This window comes from Panulirus ornatus, chromosome 56 (genome assembly GCF_036320965.1).
Source record: "Panulirus ornatus isolate Po-2019 chromosome 56, ASM3632096v1, whole genome shotgun sequence".
Lineage (NCBI taxonomy): Eukaryota > Metazoa > Arthropoda > Malacostraca > Decapoda > Palinuridae > Panulirus > Panulirus ornatus.
The window spans coordinates 2,104,143-2,116,836 of NC_092279.1; the positions used below are offsets into that span (position 1 = coordinate 2,104,143).

Sequence of the window (12,694 nt, forward strand, 5' to 3'; positions counted from 1 at the left end):
ATGATACAGGCGCTGTATGATACAGGCGCTGTATGATACAAGCGCTGTATGGTACAGGCGCTGTATGATACAGGCGCTGTATGATACAGGCGCTGTATGGTACAGGCGCTGTATGATACAGGCGCTGTATGGTACAGGCGCTGTATGGTACAGGCGCTGTATGATACAGGCTGTGTACGATACAGGCGCTGTATGATACAGGCGCTGTATGCTACAGGCGCTGCATAATACAGGCGCTGAATGGAACAGGCTCTGTATGATACAGGCTCTGTACGATACAGGCGCTGTATGATACAAGCGCTGTATCATGATACAGGCTGGCTTTACTACAGTGGTTTCCGGCTCTCTGTGTATTATGTATTTGATGTTCAGGGTGAGGATACAGTCACACAAGCGTTTCTCTCTCTCTCTCTCTCTCTCTCTCTCTCTCTCTCTCTCTCTCTCTCTCTCTCTCTCTCTCTCTCTCTCTTTTATAAACAAATATAGACCAATACTAACTGTTACGAACATTGTATTGACCTTTACCTCTCAATCCTTCTTTCACTTGTGTCCAGTGTCCCCACCTTGTAGTGTTCAGTGTCCCCACCTTCTAGTGTTCAGTGTCCCCACCTTCTAGTGTTCAGTGTCCCCACCTTCTAGTGTTCAGTGTCCCCACCTTGTAGTGTTCAGTGTCCCCACCTTCTAGTGTTCAGTGTCCCCACCTTGTAGTGTTCAGTGTCCCCACCTTCTAGTGTTCAGTGTCCCCAGCTTCTAGTGTTCAGTGTCCCCACCTTGTAGTGTTCAGTGTCTCCACCTTCTAGTGTTCAGTGTCCCCACCTTCTAGTGTTCAGTGTCCCCACCTTCTAGTGTTCAGTGTCCCCACCTTCTAGTGTTCAGTGTCCCCACCTTCTAGTGTTCAGTGTCTCCACCTTCTAGTGTTCAGTGTCCCCACCTTCTAGTGTTCAGTGTCCCCACCTTCTAGTGTTCAGTGTCCCCACCTTCTAGTGTTCAGTGTCTCCACCTTGTAGTGTTCAGTGTCCCCACCTTCTAGTGTTCAGTGTCTCCACCTTCTAGTGTTCAGTGTCTCCACCTTCTAGTGTTCAGTGTCTCCACCTTGTAGTGTTCAGTGTCCCCACCTTCTAGTGTTCAGTGTCTCCACCTTCTAGTGTTCAGTGTCCCCACCTTCTAGTGTTCAGTGTCTCCACCTTCTAGTGTTCAGTGTCCCCACCTTCTAGTGTTCAGTGTCCCCACCTTCTAGTGTTCAGTGTCCCCACCTTCTAGTGTTCAGTGTCTCCACCTTCTAGTGTTCAGTGTCCCCACCTTGTAGTGTTCAGTGTCCCCACCTTGTAGTGTTCAGTGTCTCCACCTTCTAGTGTTCAGTGTCCCCACCTTCTAGTGTTCAGTGTCCCCACCTTCTAGTGTTCAGTGTCCCCACCTTCTAGTGTTCAGTGTCCCCACCTTCTAGTGTTCAGTGTCCCCACCTTCTAGTGTTCAGTGTCCCCACCTTCTAGTGTTCAGTGTCCCCACCTTCTAGTGTTCAGTGTCTCCACCTTCTAGTGTTCAGTGTCTCCACCTTCTAGTGTTCAGTGTCCCCACCTTCTAGTGTTCAGTGTCCCCACCTTCTAGTGTTCAGTGTCCCCACCTTCTAGTGTTCAGTGTCCCCACCTTCTAGTGTTCAGTGTCCCCACCTTCTAGTGTTCAGTGTCCCCACCTTCTAGTGTTCAGTGTCACCACCTTCTAGTGTTCAGTGTCCCCACCTTCTAGTGTTCAGTGTCCCCACCTTGTAGTGTTCAGTGTCCCCACCTTCTAGTGTTCAGTGTCCCCACCTTCTAGTGTTCAGTGTCCCCACCTTCTAGTGTTCAGTGTCCCCACCTTCTAGTGTTCAGTGTCCCCACCTTCTAGTGTTCAGTGTCCCCACCTTCTAGTGTTCAGTGTCCCACCTTCTAGTGTTCAGTGTCCCCACCTTGTAGTGTTCAGTGTCCCCACCTTCTAGTGTTCAGTGTCTCCACCTTCTAGTGTTCAGTGTCCCCACCTTCTAGTGTTCAGTGTCCCCACCTTGTAGTGTTCAGTGTCCCCACCTTGTAGTGTTCAGTGTCCCCACCTTCTAGTGTTCAGTGTCTCCACCTTGTAGTGTTCAGTGTCCCCACCTTGTAGTGTTCAGTGTCCCCACCTTGTAGTGTTCAGTGTCCCCACCTTCTAGTGTTCAGTGTCTCCACCTTGTAGTGTTCAGTGTCCCCACCTTCTAGTGTTCAGTGTCCCCACCTTCTAGTGTTCAGTGTCCTCACCTTCTAGTGTTCAGTGTCCCCACCTTCTAGTGTTCAGTGTCTCCACCTTCTAGTGTTCAGTGTCCCCACCTTCTAGTGTTCAGTGTCTCCACCTTCTAGTGTTCAGTGTCTCCACCTTCTAGTGTTCAGTGTCTCCACCTTCTAGTGTTCAGTGTCTCCACCTTCTAGTGTTCAGTGTCCCCACCTTCTAGTGTTCAGTGTCCCCACCTTGTAGTGTTCAGTGTCCCCACCTTCTAGTGTTCAGTGTCCCCACTTTCCACTTGTCTTCAGTGTCCACAACTGGTAATCAAATACTAACATCTACATTTAATTACCAGCTGCTAATACCTTACTAATAAACCCCCAATTTATCTCTTAAGAAATTCACCAGATCGTAAGCATTCCTGGAAAGCCACTGGCCAGGTCTGGAAAGCCACTGGCCAGGTCTGGAAAGCCACTGGCCAGGTCTGGAAAGCCCCTGACCCGGTCTGGAAAGCCCCTGGCCAGGTCTGGAAAGCCCCTGGCCAGGTCTGGAAAGCCACTGGCCAGGTCTGGAAAGCCCCTGACCCGGTCTGGAAAGCCCCTGGCCCCGTCTGGAAAGCCACTGGCCAGGTCTGGAAAGCCCCTGGCCATGTCTGGAAATCCCCTGGCCAGGTCTGGAAAGCCCCTGGCCATGTCTGGAAAGCCACTGGCCAGGTCTGGAAAGCCACTGGCCAGGTCTGGAAAGCCCCTGGCCAGGTCTGGAAAGCCACTGGCCCGGTCTGGAAAGCCACTGGCCCGGTCTGGAAAGGCGTTTGAGAAAGAGGGATGACTTACTGGTAGTCGGACCAGATCCTGATGTTGTGGACGAGGAAGTAAGGCGTCCAGCAGGCCACGAAGGTGAGGATGATGGAGAAGGTCATCTTGACCGTTTTGATCTTGGCTCGCGAGAGGGACTTGGAGCTGGGCGTTGTCTTCCGCAGCACCGTGTACCCATCTTCTCCAGGTGGGGGCGTCGCCGTCAGCCATTTCCATCCACACACACACACACACACGCGATGGGAAAGAGGAAGATACATGATAATTACAGGACACTGAGAGGAAATAGAAATACATTAGGAAGAAATGGAAACTAGGTGGGTCTTGCCACGTCTTTGGTCCCTACATATTCACCTTCTTGGAGACGCCCTTCCATACCTTCTGATCCGTTCGTCCTGGACCAAGAGTGAGGACAGAGACGCCGTCCTCCTCAGTCATGGAAATCCTGCAATTAGAAATGGTGACTGACACACTCCTCCTTTCTCTCTCTCTTCCTCTTTCTCTTTTGTTTTTAAGCCGTCGGATGCTAACCTAAAGCCACACTCTCTCCCTCTGGATCATAATGCAATTAGGTTGCCATATCCTCTTCACTGGCAGAGTCAACAGGACTCAACACCATCGTCCCCTGCCAAGATGACTGCTTTACCTACTACTTCCTGGAAGGCTCCAGCATTTATCTCAGCTTATAGTAAGATAAGGAATACAGGAGGGAAGAGGATTGGAAACTTCAAAGCTTATCTCAGCTTATAATACGATAAGGAATACAGGAGGGAAGAGGATTGGAAACTTCAAAGCTTATAGCAAGGGATGTAGAAGACGGGGACTGGAAATCTCAAGGCTTACTGTAATTTCTGTAAGACGGGAGATGGAAGCCTCATGCCTTATAATATGGCTGGAAAACGGGGACTGGAAACCTCAAGGTTTACAGTAACGGCTGGAAACCTCAAGGTTTACAGCAATGGCTGGAAGACAGGTAATAGAAACCTTAAGGCTAAGAGTAACTGCTGGAATACATGGGACTGGAAACCTCAAGGCTTACAATAATTCCTGTAAAATGGGCTGGAAACCTCAAGGCTTACAGTAATTCCTAGAAGACGGGGACTGGAAACCTCACGGCTTTGAACAATGCCTGGAAAATGGGGAGGAGAACTCAAAAAAGGCATTACTCCATTGTCCTGGAAAGTCTTGCAGTATCGGTACAGGTGATAAGATGTGTATTTGAGAATGATGACGTAAAATGGTGTTAGGAGATGTTACGTCACATGCTGTAATCAAGGCTGATACAGGGATACAGGCAGTTATGCAGAGAGGAATACTCAAATTTCCATAAAGGTGCATAATTACGCTTGATTACATCCAGAGGCTACGACGAAAAGAAAAGAAAAGGAAAATGTACGGAAATCATTTTTCATTCGTTTGGGAGGTTGGATCTGTGAGGGAGGGCCAAGGGTGGTGTGGTGGGGGTTATTGGGTGGGGGGGGGTGACGACGAGGACGCCACCCCTGGTGAAATGAGTAACTTATCCTGTAGGGGCAGGGGGGCGCTGTGGGGCAGGGGGTTGTCTCACTAGACCCTTGTTCTGTCTCAGGCTTAGGCCCTTAATGGTCTCTCAAAATCCAAGGTCTGTCAGTCTTAGGACCTTACTGGCCTCTCTTAAACTCCATACCATCCCAGTGAACCTATCCCATCTATAATCTTGAACTTTCAGCAGATTTTCCTATTACTTTCCCATCTCCAAGTGGATAAGGTGTGTTTCTGAACTAGTCCCGGTCCTTGCTCGTCTATCTCGTCTCTGTCTTAAAAAAAAAAAAACCAGACTTCCCTCTCATCCAGGAAGCATGCCTTGGTGCATTCCATCCCAAGGAAGCGAGACCGATTTTACCCAGCCAAAAGTCGCGCCCTATTGCTCTCCCTTCAGCTGTCTTCAAAGCCTTTGAAACTCTCCCGTAACTCTCGCTTTCCCAAGCGTTTAGAAGCCAGGTGGACTCTAGTTGTGTCGTTCCTTCCCCTGTGACTCACTTCTGGCCCTCCTCCCTCAGCATGTTGTTTGTATATAGAGACACTTTCCCATATCCAGGGGCTACTTCCTCAAAGCTGAGGTTGCTCCTTAATATCCGGGGACCGGGGATAGACGGGGACATCTTCGATCAGGGGACATATCCGGGGACATGTCATGTCCAGGAACTGGGGACACTTCGTGAACAGGGAAATTTCGTATTGTGTGGGGACACTTGACATCCCGATGCACCACTTCATATCCACAAGCGCTTCCTCTTATCCGGAAACACCTCCCCTTATCCGGAAACACCTCCTCAGATCCGGAGACACCTCCTTTTAACCGGGACAGCTTTTCACGTGATTCAGTCCTGGTGTTAATTTGTGACACATAGGTATATGTTTCCAGTGCCACAGATATTTCTCATTCCTTAGACACTGCGTTCGTGTATTTCCTCCCCACGTAGGCCAGGAGATCAGACTAGTCCTTTGTTATATAACCATTTTGCTGTGAATTAGTCGTTTGATAGTGAACGTGCATGGGAGTTGGTAGGTACGTGGAGTGCAGCGTTGAAACACTTTATATAGGATGGTCTGCAAGATGCTGCACCATAGACATCAAACTGCGCCATAAAACGTGATTGTCGCATCGAAAACTCTCGGTCCAAAGATGCATCTGGTGGTTCATTCGGCCTCAAGGTCAAGATATTGAGGTGACTGTGAATTTGGGACTTCGAGAAAAGCGGAGGCGCTGCGGACGACCCGCTTTTGAATGCTGGTGGTGGTAAGCGGTGTGAGAAAGAGGGGGTCCCTCAGAGTCCAGACTGTCGCTTAGGCCAAGAAAGATCTGGACGTTTGGATTTAGTTTCCAGCCAGAAGCTAAGAGGTGGAGGTAAGGAAACAGACTATGAGGATACGAGGGTATTCCAGTATATCTCCGACTGGATTAATCTATTTTCAAAGACATTAGGGAGAATTGCCTTAGATGGTCTTACCCACGCCTTGAAGTGAGAGAATATTAAACACAGAGAGGCTTTGAAGGGGATTTGTTTGTGATGGCGTTAAGTTACCCGGAATTGGAGAGAAGGACTGTCGGTGATACAACCCCTCACGACTTATGAGGGCAGGGTTACTCTCCACACCTGATTGGAAAGACATGAAAGTCGAAAAGTCAGTCAAAGAATTTACATTTCTTTGTTGTCATGTCGACTCGTGAAGTCTTTCAGGGTGGATGATGGTGTTTTGTGAGAATGGAAACATTTGCCTAAGGGGAGGGGGGACATCTATCTACCCCCCTTTTCTATTGTCACACCAGCTGGTAACTTGTGCAAGGCAGCTGAAGTTCCAGTAACTCCATTGATGAAAAAGAGAAATGGGGATAATTTGTATGATACCTTTTAGAAACATATGGATTTTCGAAGCAATTATGATCAGCCATACGTTCACTGATCTGTAAGAGAGACTGAACACCTTCCTGAAGAAGGTGTTGCCGTTTCCCTGATCCTTGGCTGTGGTCCTGAAATCATAACCTCGTCATGAATGTGAAATACAAGCTGGCAATATTCCTCTAACTGCTCCACCCGCCACCATCATATCCCTCCTTCAGTATATCCTTGGTCCCTGTGTGACAAAGAGAGATTGCATCATCGTCAGGGCCGCCACAGACCCCCCCTCTCTACAGCGTCGGCTGCCTCGTCTCCACCTGACACCTGAAATGAGGGGGAGAAAAAATATGTTTACGGCATGATGTGTTCCTGACGAAGATCTTCCTCCCCTACCTGGCCTAGGGGTGAGGGAGCGAGCGGCCAGCTTTACCTCGATGTTGCTGGACTTCGATGTTGTGCAGAGCTTGAAAACGATGTTTAAGCGGATGTTTAAGTGGATGTTTAAGAGACTTAGAGCCTTGCGACGATAGTGGAAAAGGTCGGGTTTCCACAGTAGGAGAAGAGGGATTTGTTGAATATGTTTCTACACCCGTCGCGCTGCTCCTTAGCCTGAGCCAGGTACCCATTTTATCGACCAGCCCTAAGGGGGGAGGATGAACAGCTGGGTTGACTGTGGACCGACTGCCGTAACTAGGATTCGAACCTATACGGCTTCGACCCCTGGCTGGGCCCGTGAGTGCGTCGCGGTCAGCAACGCTAACTGCTACCGAACGTCGGCCAATACTCGCTCTGTGTGTGCCAGGGCTTACAGCCATGGCTGAGGGCATCAGTGTTGACAGCCATGGCTGAGGACGACCAGTTCTCTGATCACTGGTCCGTCACAATGATGGCAAATAAGTCTGGTAACAAGAGACACAAATTGTGAAATATTTCCACACGGAAAAATAGAAATGTTTTACATGGACGCGTCTGTTTTTTATAGATCTGCTAACGCCTGGGATATATAGACGAATGTGTTACATGGACACGTCTGTTTTTTATAGATCTGCTATCCCCTTGACATTTATAGACGAATGGGTTCCATGGACACGTCTGTTTTTTATAGATCTGCTATCCCCTTGACATTTATAGACGAATGGGTATAGTTTTTCAGTTTATGAATGGGGAGAATGATTGCTATATACAATTTTTTTTAATAGTCGTCTGTGTCGATTATGATAAATAATGCTATGATTATCCAGTTTACTAGATAATTTATGAATACATATTGTTATGTAATTGTTATGTTGTAGTTAATGACGTCCACCATGAATGGCGTTCCATTGTATATATATATATATATATATATATATATATATATATATATATATATATATGCCCTAGCCTGAGCCAGGTACCCATTTTATCGACCAACCCCTTGGGGTGGATGATGAACAGCTGGATTGACTGTGGACCGACTTCCGCATGCAGGATTCGATGCCAAAATATTATCCTGAGTGTGAGGGTCTTCCTAATCAGCGTCAGAATGTGTGAGGATGTCTTCCTCATACCTAGCGACACCTCCTCATATTTAGGATCGACCCCTCATATTCGCGAACACCTCCTCATACCTAGCGACACCTCCTCATATTTAGGATCACTCCTCATACCCGAGACACCTCTATATATCTGGGACAGCTCATATCTGGGAACATCTTATAGGAGTGAGGACCTCCGGATTTCGAGCAGTACGCCATACCTCCCACGCCAGCCGAAGGGACGACCTCTCCGGCAGGAGACGTTCTCCTGACGAAGGATGAGTTTCATCAGGGTATGAAGGGTAATCAGACAACTGATGAGATACGTTGACGGAGTGAGGGAGGAGTGGATGTGGTCTTTGATATTCAAGTGTATTTTCCCTTGATGATCTAACTTCCTTTGAGACTGGGGGAGGGACGTGGCAGGAGCCCTTAGCTAATAGGGGAATTAATTAGCGAAGGATTTAATGTGGGATGATAATTTTCCGCTAGTCTCCCCTCCTCCACGGGTAGAGCGTAAAGAAAATGTCACGAAAACATGAGAAGAAAAGTGAGTGATGTGGAATGTGACGCGAGTTGTACCATTTGGATTCGTTGCCACAGAGACGAGGTCGTGTGTGTGTTTGGGCTAACAGCTGGTGGTCGTAACCCCCTGAGGCCACGTCTTAGGTAAATGCTTGTCATTTCATGTGTGGCGAGGTGGCGACGGGAATGAATAAAGGCAGCAAGTATGAATTATGTACATATGTATATATGTATATGTCTGTGTATGTATATGTATGTATCCGTTGAAATGTATAGGTATGTTTATGTGCGTGTGTGGACATGTATGTATATGCATGTGTATGTGGGTGGGTTGGGGCCATTTCGTCTGTTTCCTTGCGCTACCTCGCTAACGCGGGAGACAGACATCAATCAACCCAGAGATGATGATGGTGAACAGCTAGGATGTCGACTTCCCCGCCCAGGATTCGAACCCTGGCGAGGCCCCTCGCGTAGCACGTCGTCAGCAACACTGACCACTACACCACGGAGGCTCACAGTTCATAGCCACATGGACATTTAAAACCTACGACAACATTCATCAGATATTGGACACACACACACACACACACACACACACACACACACAGGATACGAACAGATATACAAGGAAGACATCTCTTCTCATTTACTCTCTCCCTCACAATGGAACGTTTCCGAACGTTTGTATCCGAAGGTGTCAACGTTTCTTTGTCAGTTAAGCTCTATATCTTTGGGTAACTTGTGTTATTTACACCCTTATGTACTTGAGGGGGCGGGAGAGAACACTGGGTTTATACCCTACACCCCACCAGCAGGAGGATCCCCTTCAGGCAATAGACGACACAACTCCGTTAAGGGCCTGGTCCTCAAAGGCATAAGAGGCAGATCCAATCGCTCTACGTATATCACCAAGGGGAGTCGAGTGTGTCTGTGTGGTTTCCAGTTCGTTCGGGCTCATGACTCGGTCTTCGGAAACCTTTGAGACATCCTTTGTCAATTTGGACCTTCGCACTGCGCTTATACCTGCAGGATGGAACGCTGCCTATTTTGAAAGCGTTCTCCCTCCCTCACTTTGAGCCCTGCTGAGACTTTGTGCTTCTAAAAGCCATGAATATATATAAATATGTATCGACGGACGAGATTAGAACGCCCGGTCAAGCGGGAAGTGAGATGGCGTCGGATTCGATGCTTCGTTTTCTATCCGGGAGGGGAGAAAGCGGCGTCGGATTTGATGGTTCGTATTCTGTCCGGTAGGGAATGGGCGACGTATTTGATGCATCGTTTTCTATTAGGGAGTAAGGGAGCGACGTATTTGATGCTTTCGTTTTCTTTTAGCTTGTGAGATGGCGACGTATTGGATGCTTCGTTTTCTATCCGGGAGTGAGAGGGCGACGTATTTGATGCTTTCGTATATATATATATATATATATATATATATATATATATATATATATATATATATATATATATATATATATATATATATATATATATATATATATATATATATATATATATATATATATATATATATATACATTATCTCGGAAAGCAAAAATGGGTATGTTTGAAGGAATAGTGGTTCCAACAATGTTGTATGGTTGCGAGGCGTGGGCTATGGATAGAGTTGTGCGCAGGAGGATGGATGTGCTGGAAATGAGATGTTTGAGGACAATGTGTGGTGTGAGGTGGTTTGATCGAGTGAGTAACGTAAGGGTAAGAGAGATGTGTGGAAATAAAAAGAGCGTGGTTGAGAGAGCAGAAGAGGGTGTTTTGAAGTGGTTTGGGCACATGGAGAGAATGAGTGAGGAAAGATTGACCAAGAGGATATATGTGTCGGAGGTGGAGGGAACGAGGAGAAGAGGGAGACCAAATTGGAGGTGGAAAGATGGAGTGAAAAAGATTTTGTGTGATCGGGGCCTGAACATGCAGGAGGGTGAAAGGAGGGCAAGGAATAGAGTGAATTGGAGCGATGTGGTATACCGGGGTTGACGTGCTGTCAGTGGATTGAATCAAGGCATGTGAAGCGTCTGGGGTAAACCATGGAAAGCTGTGTAGGTATGTATATTTGCGTGTGTGGACGTATGTATATACATGTGTATGGGGGGGGGGGGGGTTGGGCCATTTCTTTCGTCTGTTTCCTTGCGCTACCTCGCAAACGCGGGAGACAGCGACAAAGTATAAAAATATATATATATATATATATATATATATATATATATATATATATATATATATATATATATATGTTGGAAAGGATCACAATTTTGCGCGTGATCAAGATATTCCTATGAGTCCACGGGGAAAATGAAACACGAAAAGTTCCCGAGTGCACTTTCGTGTAATAATCATATTATCATGGGAGACACAAGAGAGAAATATAACAGTCAGTTGATATACATCGAAGAGACAAAGCTAGGATTGGTAAGCGTGTTTACCCAGTGGCGTCCTAGCTACGTCTCTTCATTGTATATCAACTAAATAATATTTCTCTCTTGTGTCTCCCCTGATGATGTGATTATGACACGAAAGTGCACCTGGGAGCTTTTCGTGTTTCATTTTCCCCGTGGACTCATAGGAATATATATATATATATATATATATATATATATATATATATATATATATATATATATATATATATATTTTATTTATCTATTTTTCTTTGTCGCTGTCTCCCTCGTTTGCAAGGTAGCGCAAGGAAACAGACGAAAGAAATGGCCCAACCCACCCCATACACATGTATATACACACCCGTCCACACACGCAAATATACATACCTATACATCTCAATGTACACATATATATACACACAGAGACACATACATATATACCCATGCACACAATTCACAATGTCTGCATTTATTCATTCCCATCGCCACCTCGCCACACATGGAATATCATCCCCCTCCCCCCTCATGTGTGCGGGGTAGCGCTAGGAAAAGACAACAAAGGCCTCATTCGTTCACACTCAGTCTCTAGCTGTCATGCAATAATGCCCGAAACCACAGCTCCCTTTCCACATCCAGGCCCACACAGCTTTCCATGGTTTACCCCGGACGCTTCACATGCCCTGATTCAATCCACTGACAGCACGTCAACCCCGGTATACCACATCGATCCAATTCACTCTATTCCTTGCCCGCCTTTCACCCTCCTGCATGTTCAGGCCCCGATCACTCAAAATCTTTTTCACTCCATCTTTCCACCTTAAATTTGGTCTCCCACTTCTCCTCGTTCCCTCCACCTCCGACACATATATCCTCTTGGTCAATCTTTCCTCACTCATTCTCTCCATGTGCCCAAACCATTTCAAAACACCCTCTTCTGCTCTCTCAACCACGCTCTTTTTATTTCCACACATCTCTCTTACCCTTACGTTACTTACTCGATCAAACCACCTCACACCACACGTCCTCAAACATCTCATTTCCAGCATATCCACCCTCCTGCGCACAACTCTATCCATAGCCCACGCCTCGCAACCATACAACATTGTTGGAACCACTATTCCTTCAAACATACACATTTTTTCTTACCGAGATAATGTTCTCGACTTCCACACATTCTTCAAGGCTCCCAGGATTTTCGCCCCCTCCCCCACCCTATGATCTACTTCCGCTTCCATGGTTCCATCCGCTGCCAGATCCACTCCCAGATATCTAAAACACTTTACTTCCTCCAGTTTTTCTCCATTCAAACTTACCTCCCAATTGACTTGACCCTTGGCGGATTCATGTGAGAAACTGCAGAAGCTGGTGACGGAGTTTGGTAAAGTGTGTGGAAGAAGAAAGTTAAGAGTAAATGTGAATAAGAGCAAGGTTATTAGGTACAGTAGGGTTGAGGGTCAAGTCAATTGGGAGGTGAGTTTGAATGGAGAAAAACTGGAGGAAGTGAAGTGTTTTAGATATCTGGGAGTGGATCTGTCAGCGGATGGAACCATGGAAGCGGAAGTGGATCATAGGGTGGGGGAGGGGGCGAAAATTTTGGGAGCCTTGAAAAATGTGTGGAAGTCGAGAACATTATCCCGGAAAGCAAAAATGGGTATGTTTGAAGGAATAGTGGTTCCAACAATGTTGTATGGTTGCGAGGCGTGGGCTATGGATAGAGTTGTGCGCAGGAGGATGGATGTGCTGGAAATGAGATGTTTGAGGACCTTGTGTGGTGTGAGGTGGTTTGATCGAGTAAGTAACGTAAAGGTAAGAGAGATGTGTGGAAATAAAAAGAGCGT

The 12,694-nt window shown here is 46.8% G+C and overlaps 2 protein-coding genes across 2 annotated transcripts in view; one reads left to right on the forward strand and one right to left on the reverse strand.

Moving 5' to 3' along the window:
• LOC139765818 (uncharacterized) overlaps positions 1–12,694 on the forward strand; it is a 403,015-nt gene that overhangs the window by 20,386 nt on the left and 369,935 nt on the right. The window lies entirely within an intron of this gene.
• Positions 1–12,694, reverse strand: part of LOC139765771 (gonadotropin-releasing hormone II receptor-like) — a 108,044-nt gene that overhangs the window by 5,629 nt on the left and 89,721 nt on the right. Inside the window, exon 6 of the mRNA XM_071693559.1 lies at positions 3,060–3,219. Within this exon, the coding sequence (XP_071549660.1) occupies positions 3,060–3,219 (160 nt within the window). The remainder of the gene's footprint in view (positions 1–3,059; positions 3,220–12,694) is intronic.